Source organism: Myxocyprinus asiaticus, chromosome 36 (genome assembly GCF_019703515.2).
Source record: "Myxocyprinus asiaticus isolate MX2 ecotype Aquarium Trade chromosome 36, UBuf_Myxa_2, whole genome shotgun sequence".
Lineage (NCBI taxonomy): Eukaryota > Metazoa > Chordata > Actinopteri > Cypriniformes > Catostomidae > Myxocyprinus > Myxocyprinus asiaticus.
The window spans coordinates 13,896,984-13,914,795 of NC_059379.1; the positions used below are offsets into that span (position 1 = coordinate 13,896,984).

General features: G+C 39.4%; 1 protein-coding gene across 19 annotated transcripts in view; it reads left to right on the forward strand.

Moving 5' to 3' along the window:
- Positions 1 to 873: 873 nt before the first annotated feature.
- The window catches only part of tcf7l2 (transcription factor 7 like 2), a 107,024-nt gene continuing 90,085 nt past the window's right edge, over positions 874 to 17,812 (forward strand). For 3 of the 19 annotated variants that reach the window (XR_007894866.1, XR_007894867.1, XM_051673992.1), the window contains exons 1-3: positions 876 to 2,321; positions 2,484 to 2,550; positions 2,710 to 2,834. Coding sequence is in view for 17 of the 19 variants with exons in the window: in XM_051673992.1 (XP_051529952.1) it covers positions 2,133 to 2,321; positions 2,484 to 2,550; positions 2,710 to 2,834 (381 nt within the window). In the remaining 2 variants the exon portion in view is untranslated. Of the gene's footprint in view, positions 2,322 to 2,483; positions 2,551 to 2,709; positions 2,835 to 17,812 lie in introns of all 19 variants that reach the window. The other 16 variants (XM_051673982.1, XM_051673985.1, XM_051673981.1 and 13 more) reach the window with 12 other exon arrangements.

Consider the following 17,812-nt stretch of genomic DNA (forward strand, 5'->3'; position numbering starts at 1 on the left):
TGGTCATATAGGTTTAGATCCAGCAGGGGACTAAATAGACTAAGGCTTGGCTTAGCGAGGCTGATAAAACGCACCCAATCTAAGTGAACTCTCAGTAACCTGCTGCGGCAATCCAGGGAGATGCTAGCTAGGGGCTCCGTCGCTTTGGTCTGGTATCTGCAGGCTGCAGACTTCTGAAGTCAAAAAGCAATGGGGCATCTTTCAGCTGCTGACAACACGTTTTCAGTACTGAGTCATTATTGTTCAATTATATTGACTCATGCTATAACAGCCAAGGATGCACATCTATTGAATAACTCTTATATTTATATTTATATATAACTTAAAAGAATGTGAAGATATTTCATGCTGCATTTCCTGCAAAATTTTGGGGGGAGGATGATCAAAGCAGGAATCATCTATAGGCTATAACATTATTTGTAAATTCTGTACAAATATATTCTGTTGGCAGTGCTTAGTTTTGGTGTTTCTATAATTAAGCTATATGGTTGCATATATTGAAATTAAATACTGCCTGTAGTTGCAACAACAAAATATATACAAGTACAACATTATAGGCCTATTTGCACGTTGTATATGTTTATGTGCATAATACCAGCACTATTTTTTTCAGTGTATAATATATGGGCTACACTGCAAGACTGTGGTACAAATGGCATTGTTAACATAATTGTACCTGAAATTCAGGTAGAAAAATATTAATGAAGCTTTCCGTTCACTTTAATTAGCCTCCTGATACCTGAGGGACCTTGACTGTTAAAACGGATGTAATATGGTAATTTAAAACATGCATTGCCTATATAAATGATCAATTAATGTTAAATGAAATAATAATAACTCTCAGTCAGCAGGCTAACATTAGCCTATAAAAAAGAAGCCAGTTGCCCATAGTTTATTTTAATTCCATAACATTTTACTTTATATAATTATGCTTGTACACGCAATATTTTTATTGGATTTATTTATGTATGTATTTGTAACAAAGACACCGCGTGACACGGGTTTCTACCCCCACCCGTGTCTTTATTCATAATGAATACAGGTTATCTGGCCTCAATTAGCCCGTTTGGGCTCAGTCCAGCCCGCCTTTCTCAAAACCAACAAATTTATGGGCTAATACTATGCTTTAAGTTATATTATAATTATATGTATACGTGTACATTTATTGTTTCTGTATATATAGGTCATGTTTATAATTATAGATCATATGCTGTGCCATGCCAGCCTGTTTTGCATTTTTCTTTCTCCTGTTGTAAAACGAGCCTTTTCGGTGAAAATGCAGTAAAATAATACATTGATTTTTTTTTTTTTTTTTTTTTTAATCATTGCCTCTGATTGTTTTATATTTAATTTCCCCTTTATAACTAAAATTGTTTTGAAGTCATGCTATCATAAACAGGTTTGATTTAGTAGATTTTATTTTTTATTTTTTCCAATATTAGTTCATTAGGTCAGCATGTTTGGAGTGAGTTAGAGAGGTTATTCCAGCCCACCCCTAAAACTGGAGAAAACAAGGAAGCGAATAATCTGATTCTTGCTGTGTTTCACCGCTCAGATACACGAAGACTATCGCAGAATTTTTCACAAGTGTCTCTTCCGCCTATTTTGCCATTCATTCCTGTACAAAAGCAAACAGGGGCGACTCGCTTAAACTGTCCTGCTCTTCACCAAAAGCTATTTTCCTTTCCTCTCCGTCTCTCTCTCTCGTTCAAGCCCTTGTTCCCCCCTCCAATACTTTTTCCTGCCCCTCTCTATTTATGAAAACGTCACTTCAGGTCCCTCCTTGTTTGAATCTCATTAGTTTTTTTTCTTGTGTGTTTCTCCCTGTCAATAATCCCGAATCCAGACTCTCTCTATTTCCATCCCTCTCTATCTGTCAATCAGCGCCGCCTTTGAACTGAAAACCACTCCGACCAACTTCAACTCCCTCAATCCGAGCGCCTCAGCTCCGTCTCCGGCTTCTGTTTCTGCCAAGATTGCCCTCTTCTTTTTTAGTTTTGAGCACTTACCCAGCCAAACGCCAGTGCGAGTCCCTAAACTTAAACTCCGGATTCGGGGATCACACCAAGATCAAGGGTTTAAAAACTTTTGGTGTTTTTGGCCCCCCGCAAAATTAGCGCTCCTCGGGAAACATGCCGCAGCTCAACGGCGGTGGAGGAGACGATCTGGGCGCGAACGATGAAATGATTTCCTTCAAAGACGAAGGCGAGCAGGAGGAAAAAATTTCGGAGAACTCCTCTGCAGAAAGGGATTTAGCAGATGTCAAGTCTTCTCTCGTGAACGAGTCGGAAACGAATCAAAACAGCTCTTCGGATTCTGAGGTAAGTGACAAATAACAGCGATTCGACTTGTCCAATAGTTTACGTGCACTTTTGCTTTTTAATCGCGCGACATGTGCTTTACAAACACGCTGCTAAAGAGCTCACGATTTCCCCACTGTGATTATTACTCAATGCAATCCCTGTGTTTCGTTGCATTTCAAGGCGGAAAGACGGCCTCCGCCTAGATCTGAAAGTTTCAGAGACAAAACAAGAGAAAGTTTAGAGGAGGGTGAGTGCTTGTTTTCTTTAAACGATCTTGTCCTTAACACTATTTTTTTGCATAGGACAACAACACGGTGCCTCAGTTGCCCTTGTTCTAAGCATGCATACAAAGTTTTTGGGAATGTAACTTATGAAAGTTTTCCTCTTTCCCCCCCCGCCATGTTAGCTGCGAAAAGGCAAGATGGAGGGCTGTTCAAGAGCCCACCGTACCCGGGCTATCCATTTATAATGATTCCCGACCTCACGAGCCCGTACCTCCCGAACGGATCACTCTCTCCGACCGCACGCACAGTAAGTGTTTTTTTTTTTTACGTGTTTTTACACGTAGCACAGCTTCCATGTTAAGGGATTGTTTTGGTGTCAAGTAATTCGGCTTGTGAAAATCTGCCACAGTGCACTCTGTGTCTGTACTGTACAGTGGCATGCCACTCGCGTGAACAGACCCGCGCGAGCGGCATGTACAGTGGCACGCATAGTTGTGCTTTTATGACGTCCACAAAGACACACACCTTAATGAACTTTTTGCTCATGTGTTATTATTATTTCTTTCAAAATTACTTGCATTCCCAGCAGCTCAACCCGTTTGTTTATGTATTTTACAATACGATGTCTTTTAATTTTCTGGGCTACTTCAATTGCTTTAGACTAGAAAGTTTTTTTATTATTATTTTATTATATCCGAAAATGTAAAATAATGTTTAAATGTATTCTGACAAGGTATTATTATTATTATTATTAGTAGTAGTAGTAGTAGTAGTAGTATTACTATTATTACCATTATTATCGTTGTTATAATGACTCCTGACAAAAGCTGCCACATTGACAAATTTATCTGAGTTTAACTTAATGTTTTTGCCCTGGTGTTATATAAAGAAAAAAATACACACAAACGTTAATGCAAACGAGCATCATGGGAAAAGTTTATGGTAATTAGTGAACGTCAGTCAATTAATTTGTGACTGTCAGAATGAAAGCACAATATTGCTCATACAATCCATTACGTGAGTGTAGTAAAATATTAGACAGTAGTAGTGTCAGATGTGTTTGAAATATTTTGAAGTGAATTAACATTTGCTTTAAATGGAATACATTTTATGTTTGTGTTGACATTATTTGTCAAGGCATGATGGATGTCTTGTTAAGAGAGTTCAGTATGTTGAATAGCGTGTACTATTTGCATATGCATAATATACCAATGTAAATAAAGTTTGTGTTGTAAAAATCAGCTTTGCATGCTTATGCATATTCACAAATTTCCAGCTCTTTTCCCAGTACCATAAGAAATTAGTGATTCTGTAATAGGTTAATTTTTTTACACACAGTTGTCACTTTTATATATATATATTTTATATATATATATTTTTAAATATTTCATTGCTTTCAGATCAACTCATACACTGTAACATGATAAGGAAAGTATGCAGTAAAACCCTGCTGTCATTTCTGTTTTTCATAAATGGCTCCAGGTTTAATCTGAAACACGAAGGTGCACTTTATCACAATGACATGTGGCATAACCTGAAATTAGATAAATAACTACATTTGAAATGTGGTGCCCTGAATTTGGGATTTCACTTCAGGTATTTTAAAAACATAATGCTGTTTAAAGTACCAGTGAGGAATTCTCATAGAATCATCATCACCGAGTGTTTGTGTTTATCGTGGCATGGCTGTTCTGACCTAATGTGGAGTATTCTTTGAAAAAATGTGCAAATGTATGTCCATGAATATGAACGTAGAATAATTCACATGTAAACAAACACACAAAAACAATGAAAGCATCAGTATGGCCACTGTAAAGATGTAAATATTAAAGGGAATATAAAGGACATATTTGACATGTTTGTGAGTCTTCTGTATGGTAGCGAAGCTCTGAACTGTTGTAAAGAATCTTAGGGATGCAGTTACCAAAAGCTCATAGTCTGATAGTTCCTCTACCTGCTGAGATGAAGTCCTTACTAAACCGATGGCTTATTTATCCCCTTATTTGGCTACTGAAAATATATTTAACGATATCCCGTGGAATTAGGATCCTTGTTTGATTCATCCTCTTCTATTTACCAATGACTGAGTGGAGGCTGGTCTGTTCTTGCCCTCTAACCTAAATATTATATTGATAGAAATCGTGAATTGCTTTATTGCTGTATGGTGTACTGTTTGATCTCTTACTGTAACCAGGCCTACAGATCTCAGTCTTTGACATCGTGATGTAGCCCCGCACCCTTTCGCTTCTTTTGCCATGAGGTCTACTACCTATGTGCTGCCTGGGCGTCCGACCCACACCGCTTTGAAGTTGAAAGCCGTTGTATTCATAAACGCATTACTTAAGTAGAGGATAAATAATTCACCTGACCATCGATTAGGTGTCTCTATGTTTAACGAATGCACGGGGGTTGTTGGTGTTAGCTGCCGATGATGTGGTTATAAGATGTTATTTCTGAAATTTTTCCTCTCCGGTGCTGAGCTCTGATCACACCTTTTGGGTCCATCCCTTTTTTTTTTTTAAATTTCAGCAAACAAGCAGATGATGTATTCCATTTATTTGTATTTTTTTTCTTCACCTGGATGATGCATTGCAGTTTTATTTAGTTTCACACATTTGGATGTATATATTGCACTAGTTGTTTTCTTTTCAGGATAAATTTGCTACTGCAGAATGATGTAAGCCAGGAGAGTTTATGTAATGGCACACATCGGCATGCAGGCTGATATCAGAAATGTGACTACTTTTTAAAATGATTATTATTTTATTTTCATATGTCTTGTGTCAGCTAATTTTCCCCAAGGCTCACCATTGAAATAACGATGAAATGCGTTTCCCACTGCACTAATGCGAGTGTGTGTGTTGTGCATGTGTGAGTGAGGGGAGAGAACAGTTTAAATTTGTCTGATCTCTGAGAGCTATAATAATGGGGAGTTTGTTTTTCCAACTGCCTCAATCTGAAAAGCCTTATGATGATTTAGTAGCATTTAGCAATTTGACATGAAGCTGTACTGACAATGCCGTTGCCCCGTTTTTTCTTTCTTCCCCCTTTTCTCTCAACCTACAAATAATAGCCACTCTTCTCCCTTTTATTGTGTGCATGGTTTGTGTGGTGCACACAGTTATGGTGTGTGTTATGGTTAGAAAGGTGCTGGGTTAACTGGGTGGCTGTAGGCTAAAATCACACCTCAACAGGTCTGTGGAGAGGGAGACGGTGAGGTAGAGCAGAGGTCTGTGCGGCTGTATTCTTGTAGGGGGCTTTATGCCTGTAAATACGCTGGGTTTATTTACTGCCTCTCCACCCCTGGCCCCATAATTCCTTAGGCCTGCAGACTTTAGGCAGGGGTTTCAGATTTCAATGTATAATTATGCGTAGTTTAAAAAAAGTATGCAACATCCAATGTACTCTCCGCTATTTGGAATTAAGAAAAGAGATAAAGAGCATAACGGTTTCTTTATTGTACAGCAATAAAATAACAATAGTTATTTCTCTTTTTTATATATAATTTGTGATTAAATGTTTGTGCCACACCATACAGTGCATATTTAAATATTAAATCAGATTTATAATTTATTAATGAGAATAAATTGTTTTTGAGTTTTAAACGAATTTGAAAATTGATGGCAAATGCATGGCATTTGTCCCTCATGTAGCCTTGGATGTACATATTATATTTATTAATATACCATAGCTGAATCTTTTTAGCCATTTCATTAAGACATCCATAACAATGGTTTTATCATATGGATTATGTGTGTTCTGCATCCATGTTGAAAAGCCTGTCGTGTGAGGGGCAGAAGATAGTTTAATACGGATTTACGGGGATAGACTCATACCTTATCAAATTGGCTTTACATGTTAATGGCCCCTAATTGCTATCCGCAGGGGGTTCACCGAGCTACGCGCTCGCGTTTGTGCCGCTCTCCACAAAATACACTCTCAGTTTATTTAGAAGGTTGCCATCCTTTTGTTTTGCAAATCACTTTTGTTTACAAAGAATGGCGGAAGCAAGACTCTCTCTCTCCCTTTACCACTCTTTCCTTCTCCTCTTTTTTTCTTCTCCTCCTCCCTGGCTCTCCTCTTATCCCAGGCAGAAAAAAAATTGCATCGTTCTCTGTTTTGCTGGGGCTTGATAAACGCCCATAAAAAAAGTGCAATCTGTTTTGGATTTGTGAGAGTTAAGTTGGAGAGCAAAGTTTGGCACCATTAAACTGAAATCGGTGCCTGTGAGACATTAGTGGCGCGCAGCACATTCTTGGGGTTTAATTAGTCCAAACTGTAATTGTTCATGGTCTGCCAATAGGAGTAATGCTCGGGAAGAGTGGAGTTGCACTAAATCAGCTCATGGTTTTTAAAACAATAAATCACTTGCATATTTGTGTCGTGATTCAGATAGAGTCCCGACTTCTCCCATCTCGACATGTGGTAAATTGTAAAGTCAATGAATCACAGATGTGGGGTGGTGGTGGGGGGAGTGAAAGAAATAGTACAGTAAGGTTTTGTTAATGCTTTGTAAATGAATGGAAAGGATTTGTGCTGTAAATATTTACTGAGATGGGTTTTTTGTGCTTGCTGGGCTCAATTGTCTTACACTGATGATTTTGGCAATTAGCTCTGTATGAATGTGTACAAGAATAACCTGGGTTTTTTTTTCCCCCCTTGATTGTTTTTATTTTCTTTCTTTCTCTACAATGTGCCATGCTTGTGTTTTAGCTAACATTACTATATACAATGTTCTGCACTAGTTTAATACTTTTTGATGTTAGATGTTGACTAAGAATTTCATAATTATATCACGAAAAAAAAATAGCTTCCAATTTTATAGGATGCCACAGTCTTTTTCTTGATATATTTCCAGTGTGTTTGTTTTTTTAAAGCTGCAAACACAATTCTGGCCTCTAACCGATAAATGGGAACTCGGATAGAAGCTGTTGTAAATTCTACTTCTCTTGGAGCAGCATTGGATTAGCAGCTGTGTGTTATTGACCCCACCCCTCACCTCTCTCTCGTCTTCACCATTTATTTCCATACACAAAGATCAACACAGAGATCACACTGTACGTCTGGAATGCAACTTTTGTCATTTGTTAAATATAGTCCTGCTGCTGGCCTACATGGCGAGGGGCTCTTGAAACATGGAAATTAAATTAGTCTTTCTCACCGGGTGCACATGCACGGTATACAGACCTGCGCAGCTGTAGGATAGTTATATGTGAATTCTTACATGACAGGAAGATTTTACTGAAGGGGTGTGTGATGGTAGTTATTTATGGAGTGATATCTTTAATATTGATTGAGTACAAGAAGTGCAAGCATTCTATAGAGTTTCCAACTGGAAATGAAAATGAAATGAAAAGTACTTGTTCTGGCAGTTACATTAATATTTAGAAGATTTGACAGATGAGGTCATTTGCAATCATAATTGACAAACAAAGCGGGTAAATGGCTTGATGCAAATAAACTGTTTGTTTATAATGTTGTGGAAACTGCAAAATGTGCACAGTTTGTATTCTAAATATGGAGCTTAATATACAGTAAATAAATGTTACTTTTTTTTAAATATATGTTTAAAATTTTTGTCAGATTACTAGATAAATTATTTTATTAAATGTATCAACCATCTTAAACATCCTTTATTATAGATCCTAAACCCTAACATATAAATCATATATGTATGTTATAAATTATATACTGTATATGTAGTATAAATATTCCTCTGCAAATGAATAGAAATCTGTAAAATGGCATCGAGGAAGTTTTTCAGTTGCATGTTTTTAAAGGAGTTTACCTGATGCAGCTTGCTGGATCGGAGGAGAGGATTAGGAAAAGCGGGAAAAAGCGAGCTTGATTTGCCCGCCTTGGCAGAGTGGGGGAGATGGAGGATGGAGAAGAGGGAGATGCACAAAGACCGTCTGAATAGGACGCATAATTGCTGCTAATGTGGGGGCAATGAGAGTGGAGACAGTTCCTGGTTAGATGTCCAAACAATAGAGCCCCCAGGCCCCACATTTATCAACTAAGGGGAAAAAAAATGGACGAAAGGAAAAAAAAAAACACAGCGGGAATTGTAAAAAGACAAGGAGGTGACAAATTTATGGTCACGCTTGATGGACAGATGTTTTTTTTTCTTTACTTTTTTAAAAAAAAATTTTTTTAATGATGCTGGCTAAATCCTTAGCGCTTCCTGATTCCCACCTCGTCATCAAAATGTCTCCTGGAAAATCTCCAGCATTGAGGCTTGAGTGACGCTGGTGGAATTTGGTTGCACTGGGCTTTTGTTTGGATTGGAACGTGCTCGGGTTGGGCCAAAGTGCACACACACATGCTCTCTGGAGCTGCCATCTAACTCTTCTATGCTTAATGATAGGAGTGCTTAAGTTTCCATTGGAGGAGTGTGTGTGTGGGTGTGTTGTGCTCATTGGTGCACAGTCTTGATTATTTTTAGTGTACATTATTATCAGACTTTAAAACATAATGGCTGGCGTTGCCAGTATATCAGGTGTACATCTAGTACAGAAAACGTAATTTCATTTGTGTGTATGCGTAGTGAGTTAACTAGAATATTATGCTCTGATAAAAAGTGTGATATTGTGACAAATGATATGTACGTTTTCAGCGAAACTTCTTTATGGACCTTCAGCAGAAAAACAAATAAAAACCAGCATCTATTTTTAACACAAAAGTAGGACAAAGTTGCATTTTATTAGGCACTTGTCGTTACATTTTTATAGCTTCTAAAAACAGATGAGGCCTGACCATTTGCTGTTTTGATTGTTAATTATTCAGTTCTGTGAAATGTTGCTCTTTGATAAGAAAACGAGCTAATTCGGTGTCACATTGACATGTCTGTCCTCTAGCTCTGATTGCAAATTGAGATTCTACAATGTTCTATTGTAGAAAGTTAAATCCTGTTTACTTCGATAATCTGCATTACTTCCTGTAGATACAGTATGTCTGGAGCGTTTTGTATGGGTAAAGCACATAATTGAGAAAGTAATAGGTGATAAAACTTAGCCCATGTATTTTTAATCTTCTAATTAAACTTTTAATTGCCAAGGGATAAGCTCTGATCTGGGCCTGGAGAGTGTGTGTGTGTGTGCTTGTCTGTTCACTAATGAGTTTATTGCATGCTTGTTTCTAGCAAAGGTGCTGCATTTAGAACTGAACAAAAGGTGAAAGAGATTTTACTTCTACCAGGGTAGAGGTAAATTAATCCACTAATCATGGGGTTTATATTAAGACTAGAGCAGGGGTCGGCAACCTATGGCACACGTGCAAGCATTGGCACATGGAGGGGTAATCACTGGCACGCCAGCAACGGTGAGAGAGAAGTAGACTATTTTATTTATATAAATCCCACAACTGCATTCCAATCTACATCTTGATGTGATCCTTCTTCATGATCACGCAGCATGTTTTCATGAGCTGAATGGGAGGCTAAACAAAATACGACGAGCCTGCAGTATACCCAACAGACTCGTGCAACGCATGCAAGCCATTCACATATCACGAGCTGGCAGCGCTTCATGTTCAGGTAATCGCGCGAGTAAACGTGCCTGCTTTGCTTCGGACAGGCTGTGTGGATGAGCACCTACATTCCATGTTTCATTTGTTTCTTTTTGCTTTCAGAGCAACATGCCGTGTAATAAGGAAAACACCACAATTTTTTTTGTTTATTTATTTTTTCTCCCCTTTTCTCCCCAATTTGGAATGCCCAATTCCCTATGCGCTCTAAGTCCTCGTGGTGGCGTAGTGACTCGCCTCAATCCGGGTGGCGGAGGATGAATCTCAGTTGCCTCTGTGTCTGAGATCGTCAATCCGTGATCTTATCACGTGGCTTGTTGAGCGTGCTACCGCGGAGACATAGTGCGTGTAGAGGCTTTACGGTATTCTCCGCGGCATCCACGCACAACTCACCATGCACCCCACCGAGAGCGAAAACCACATTATAGCGACCACGAAGAGGTTACCCCATGTGACTCTACCCTCCCTAGCAACCGGGCCAATTTGGTTGCTAAGGAGACCTGGCTGGAGTCACTCAGTGCGCCATGGATTCGAACTTGCGATTCCAGGGGTGGTGGTCAGCGTCTTTACTCGCTGAACTACCCAGGCCCCTGGAAAACACCACTATTAATCCTTGAGATTTCGCAAACAGGTACACCCTCCTTAAACCATGGTCACACACTCAAAATTACATTAAAAGATTAAAAGAGAAAACATAAACCCACATCGTTGGGTTCAAAAATCTTTTCAAAATGTAAATTAAACCTGGAAATAAAGTTTTGCAGGTGCGATTCACCGAAAAGGGCTAAATAGTTGATTGGCTTGTGATGCGCGAATGGCTTGCATGCACAGCGCGAGTCCCTTCACACTTAATGCTGTTTAGCCTCCCATTCAGCTGATGAAAACATGCTGCGTGATCATGTGGAAGAATTACATCAAGATGTAGATTGGAATGCAGGTGCGAAAAACTTATAAGTAAAATAGCCTGCTCCTCTCTTGCTATTGCTTGCGTGCTAGTGATTACCCCTCTGTGTGATTTTGAAAAATGTATGACATAATATAAGAAATGTTTAAGATTCCACACAATTTCGTGATCAGTAAACAAATAAGCAAATTTGTGACATTAACTGTTAACTCATTTTGTACAACGAAAAAAAAAAAACAGGTTTTCTTTCATTAAATCTGTTCACAAGCAGGATCATGATTATTTCATAATCATTGGGTTTTGCACAAATTTTTCACTCAAACTGTTAATGCTGATAATATAATTTGTAATGAAAAATAAATTTGGAAAAATGCTATATAGAAATATTTGTCGCCTCAAACTTTGGAAAATCACATCCATGTCCTTGTTTTTTTTTTTTTGGGGGGTGGGGTTGGCACAGCCTTTGACCAGAAAAATAAAAAATGGTACTCCATGTCAAAAAGGTTGCTGACTCCTGGACTAGAGGTACAACAGGCCAATATTTGCATACATTAAAAAAGATTGGTGCTTTATGAATTCTAAACCAATGTCTGCTATGTTTTTATTTTATATATAGACAGTGTATATATATATATATATATATATATATATATATATATATATATATATATATATATATATATATATATTATTTTTTCTGTAAATACCTTCCTTTATCTGAAGATAACCATCCCCTGCCCAAAATTACGTGTGTGAGATGGCATTCTTGGAGTCTTACGTCTGTTGGGTTGTCTTCTTTATTTCATTGGCCATATCCAACTGAGTGGCTGTCAAACAATATAGATAAAATTTCAGCTGATTAGCATTGTGCTTGTCACATGGTTGTATGCCAGTTTTGTCTAGTTGATGTGTTTGAGGAAAAACATAACTAGGGGCTTACATTAAATTAGAAGGAATTGTCTACACCTCCTGCGCTCAGATAAATAGTTTTTACCACAGACTGCAGGAAATGTCGGTTTGTTAGTTTGTACGTTTCTACCCTTAAAGATTAGCCTGGATCAGCTGTCGCTGGCTACATCTCATTAGAGGACGGTGTGAACACTCAGTACGGTTGATTCCAAAACGGAGGGAATTGATGTCCCTCGCTGAGCGAATTGTCAGTTGCATTGTGAGAGAGGGGTATAATTGAATGGAGGTGTATCTTTGGCCAGTTGCCCTCAGGGCTCCGTGAGTCTGATCAGTGATAGCCAGCGGAGGCAGATGTGGTGTCCGATTGCAATAAATGTCCTTTCACAGTGTTTAGATCTGAACACTGACATAGAGGTGGTGTAATTCAGCAGCCCTCTGAGTTAAATAGAGATGATGACTGCTTGCCAGTCATGGTGAATAGTGATCTCTCTCCACTGGCTATCTGGTGAACGGAAAGATTTAGTGACGAGCAGGAGTGATTTATAAGGAAATAGTTTAATCCTGACCTGGAGCTGTTTTATTTGGCCGACAATCAGTTGAAGCATTGCTGGGATGGAATAGTCAGGTGACTGTGGTGGAGTGACGTTCATCAGGATGCTCTTTAGAACAGGGAGTTTTTCTTTATCTACAGCTTTACGGCACCTGTATCTTTATGGACCGTCATGCTTTGCTTTTTTCAAATATCAATAAAGATAAATTGCCTGCTTTGTCATAACAGGTGGCGTAGAATCTAAAGATTTCAGGTCACGGAGGAAAAAAATATCTAGCGCTGAACTGTTTGAGCGCAGAGATCCGTGGAAGCTTAAAATATAACAATGTTTTAGTTTTGATACAAGAGCCTTGTCATTTATTGTGTTGAATGACGTCTGAGCCTGTGATGATGTTCCTGAGCTGTGTACTATCACATGGTTTGGCCTGGTTGATAGCAAAGACAGCAGATGTTTGGCGGTAAGCAAGTGCAGGAATTCAGATGTGTTTAAATAGTGGGCCGTCTTATCCCAGGTCTGAAGATCTGCAGGGAAGGAAATCCCACAATGTTTACATAGCACAATTGTCCTGTGGGCCCTGAAGTCTTTAATGCACTACTGTTCAAACACTTGAGAGTGCAGAGCTGACCCCTGCAGCAACCTTTAACACGAGTGCTGTGTCGGGCTCTTTGTGTGTGAGTGTGTCTGTGCGAGTGCTGAAAAATTGTGGAGTCAGGGTCCATAGTTGCAGGCGCCATTTACTTTGGATGTTGTTTGCTTGCGCCTAGTGGTGAGGGTGAGCGGTACTAAAGAGCAGCTGAGCTCAATTCATCTCAGTAAGCAGGTTGATTGAGAGATGGAGAGACTGAGGAAAAAAGACAGATTGAGGGAGAGATAGAAGAGCCCCTCTCTCCAGACATTGACATTGACATACGGGGGAGTCATCGAACTAATTTTTGTTTGAATTACCTGTTATGATCCAATGACAAATCTCCCCCTCTCCTGCCACTGGAGCAGAAAATGTAGCCTGGATTGGCATGATGTTAGCAAGTGTGTAAACCGTGCTTCAACAAGATGGATAAATGCAATTATTGGGCAGACCAGGAGAGGGAAAATCCATTTAAAGCCTGAAACGCTAACCAGGGGCCGTGGTTAATTCATTTGGCCAATTTGTGGGTGATGTATGAGTGTCGTGGCACATTAGTCAAGGAGTGTGTGTGGGTCTGTGTGTTTGTTTCAACAAGGGGAATTGGGGGTGTGATGCAAGCTTTGCGCTGTCTTCTCCAAGCCCCTCCTTTTTCCTACCCCCCCCCCCCCCATCATTTCAGTGGATAATACAAATGGGGCATGAGCTCTCAAATGACAAAAAGATGCACTTAGAGCAGGAGAGCAGGATTGCTGTTCAAATGAGCCAGGAAGAGGGCTAATGCTCTGTAGGGCAACTCACTGAACATGGCCTAACACGCCCCCAGAGTCTGCAATCACGACCAACCAAACAAAACTGTGGCACACACACCACCTGTTTTAGTTTCTCAGGGTGTTTGGACGACAGGTTGAGAAGTGTCTTAGTCAGGCTAAAGTAGGGCCGTTGCTGACCTAGTTTGACTCTGACATTCTCCGTGAACTCTCCTCAGTTTAAAATTAAGTTACAATTATTGCATGGAGGCTGCTATTTACTCAAGACACGCAAGGCTGAGGCCAATGTCACAGGCAGCTCGCTTGAGACCAGCATTACCTCTGAATGCCCATTTCCAGCCCATCTCATTGTCCCTCTAAAGGGCACAATAGTATTGATCACCCTTTAAACACCATTGTTGACTTCCACTTGAGGAATTATATAAAGAAAGTCTTTCTTAACGTCTCGTGGGTAAACAGTGGAACCTGTTGTTCCTCTCCTGAGGCATACCAATCTGCCTGGCTTCCACTCTCTGCATCTATTGATTTTGAGTGGAAGAATATCCCTGTTCCAAACACCATTCATATAAAGTCTCATTGGTGAGAAACCTCTTGATAGTTACACAAGATTTGTGGTATGCAAACACAGTGGTCACAGCCTGGGGAGCACTATGAGGAAAAAGGCATCGGTTTACAGCGCTCAGCCGCAGATTGAACCAAAGCCTTTTATCAACACAATAAGTGCTGTGAAAGTTTGAAAGCAGAAAAGTGTATGGGTGCCCTCTTGTCCAAAAGCTTGTGCTTGGGTGGATGAGGACCGTGTGTTTGAGGCCGGGCAGGTTTTAGATTTGGTCACCTGACTGTGTGCCTCTCGGGCTGCAAGGTCAGGAAATCGGAGACAGCGAGGAAGCAGCTGGCCCTGTGCTGTTCTCACAGCTGCTGTGTGGCCCTCAGCCTCACAATCGTACACTCAACACACTCGCCTCTGGGACCAGAGTCCAGGAGTGCAAACGTGCACTTGAGGGGGAAACACTCATGTTGCTTTTTGTGGTCAGATCATACTGATACTACTTAAGTGTGTGCAGATTTTATTTTGACTGTCAGTTAGCGCAAATGTATTTCTGTCTTGAAATGGAGAACCAGATCACCTCAGCAAAGCTTCGACAAAGGGAATTGCTTTTCCCTGAAATTCTGTGTTGTTGTTTTTTTTTTCAGAAACCTCTCATTTCAGTAGCCCAGCATATATATATTAGTCATCTCTGGCTTAGAAATTGTGATTTAAATCTGCTGTATATGCCCCAGGAACTAGGGATATCCCAATTCAATTTTTTGAGACAGAGACCGATACTTCATTTTTGGTACTTGCTGAAATGATACCTGTTTTTTGTTTTTTTTTTCAAATAAAATACTGATGATTTGAGGACAGTGTGTTCATTATGTTTCTGCAACTGTTACTCAAAAGACATCATCAAAAAAAGTCATTTTTAGTTGTCATAAAATTATCAACAAATCAGGTTTTATTTTATCAGTTTTTTTCCCACTATTTCTGTTTTCTATTTTCATTTTTTAATTCCATATTCGCTTAATTAAATTTTTTCATCAAAATGGTGTCTAAACTAATATCTCTAACATAACAGTGCAGTATTTTTTATCATACAAAGTACTTTATACAGATCCTCACAGCACAATCCAAAATTAAACATTGGAGTTGTTTTTGTCAAATAAAGTGCTGCACAAAAGCAAGTTGGCATGAAATCAAAACGGACCCTATTTATTTTATTAATGCATGTAATTGGTCTTATTATTAATGATTCATCCATGCATATTTGCTATTTTATAAAAAAAAAAAATAAAATTTGACCTTGTAATCTTTAAATTAAAATGGCATAACTTGCTCTTCCGGTGACATGACTTACTCTTCTTTGCTGACATATGCAAGTGTTAGTCAATTTTAACCCCACCCCTTCAAAAGTCATGGACACAAGCCTAGCATCAAAGCAGCGGATGTGGAGATAAAAAGGTGTATTTTCGGCTGTTTTCCTCCAAAACTCCCAATTCTTACCCCAAACTTCCTTGGTTGCAGGCCAGCTGACTTTAATTTACATTTCGAAGGAGGAGGAATAATGGAGAATTCGTAGATGTGTTTGAAACATTTCTTGCCTGAATTGCTGAGGTGACCACTATTGAATACAACATGTCTTTTTCTTTTACTCGCTCGTTTCTCAACGTCTACAGCCTTTTTAGTTTGTATGTTTTTGATGTCAGCTTCACACCACTGGAAAATCAGGTCACTACATGACCCAGTATTATTAAACTGCAAAAGGCTGCGATTTAATTAAATAAATATACCGTATAGTCTGTATGTGCTGCATGCTGTAGAGTGAATACACGCTGTACTCTGTCATCTACTACATACAAGAGAGCGTGATGATCATGATGAGGTCTTTTCAGTATATGAGCAGCCAGCGTCACACATTCACTTTGAAGTTCGCAGCACAAGTAGACTGTACATATAATTAAATCACAGCCTTTGCTGTTTAATAACCACTTTAGGATTTTAATTTGTGTGCTGAATGTTTGCGCAATTACATTTATACGTCGATATCAGTGTTTGGTATCTGAGCATTTTCACGAGTACGAGTACAAGTACGGAAGTGCAGAATTGGACCCATCCCTACCAGGAACCCCTTTTTTTGGCATGCTGTTTGGAACATTTTGCAAATTACCTCTTGAAGTCCCCTTTGGAGCACTGTTCCCTATTTTACTGAGGCCCCAGGGTCTCTTCTTTTTCCATCTCAGTATCTCACATGTCTGCATGTAAGAACAACTGCAGGCAAATAGTATTGACCAATAGTCAGGAAAGGATCAAGACAAAAAAAAAAAAAAAACCCGCTTGGAAGTTTTCTATATACTCCTTGGATCACTTTACAGCAATGGACATGCCTCTAGACAAAACTGCTCCGGTTTGTGGAGAAGCTGCCAGTCTTATCAAGGCCAAGCAGAGGACAAGTATTTTAAACAGCTATTCTATATGGACTAATTTGAGCTGGGCTTAAAATAATTGGATTTGGTGGCCGAGTTGTTGTCTTAAGTGATGACCCTATGCCCTCTGCCTTATGGTAGCTAAGAAGCAATAATTAAAATCATAAGTCTGGGCGCACAAAGATGTAATTCTGCCTTGGCCTTATTGTGTTTTATGAAATGGAAAATGTTAGTTTTGCATTATGGAGTGGCTTGTCCACCAAAGTTTAGGTGTAGATTTACTGCTCCAGTGTTGGGCTGAGGAGCTGTTCCCATCTGTGGCATAAAGTCTAGCCACCCAGCATGGAACACGACACCCTGGGGCCCAGCCAAAACATGCACCAATCAGAGATACATTAACACCAAGCAACACAACAGGTGACCAATCAGGCCCTGCTCCAAGCCAAAGAATACAGGCTTCAAATATTTTTATTGACATTATTATGGCTAATGCCATAGGGCTTTCAAAGTTACAAGTCCAACTATTGGTTTGAATTTGGAGTTTTGTATTCTTGCCATCATAAACAATTTTATAGGAACTGTCTTTCCCAAGCGATGTCACAAGCTATAATTTATGTTAAGAGTCTGATTGGGAGATTTCATAGTTTAATGCTTGGGGTGCTGTGGTCTGGGACTCTGGAAGAGGCGACCGCTAATTGTTGACAGAAGCGACGGGCAGAGGAAAAGAAGAGAGAAACAGAGAGGATGAATGGGCTCTGGCAGCAAGTTTGTGGACTGAAGCTCTGTGTTTGGTTTTCAAGAAAAAGTGGACTCTTGGGATGTTCCTTAAAAGACAAAAGGTGGTGCCGAGCAAAGCCCATAAAACAAACATGTCCCCTCTTTTAACAAAAGAATACTCTCATCACTTCTCAATTGTACTTGTTATGTGGTTTACCAAACCAAGCTGCTTGGAAATGCTTTGTCCGGTAGAGGCCTCGTATTTGTTTTTTTTACAATGCATAATAAGGGTTTGCATTTACTTGCTCTGATTAGAATGTTATTCAT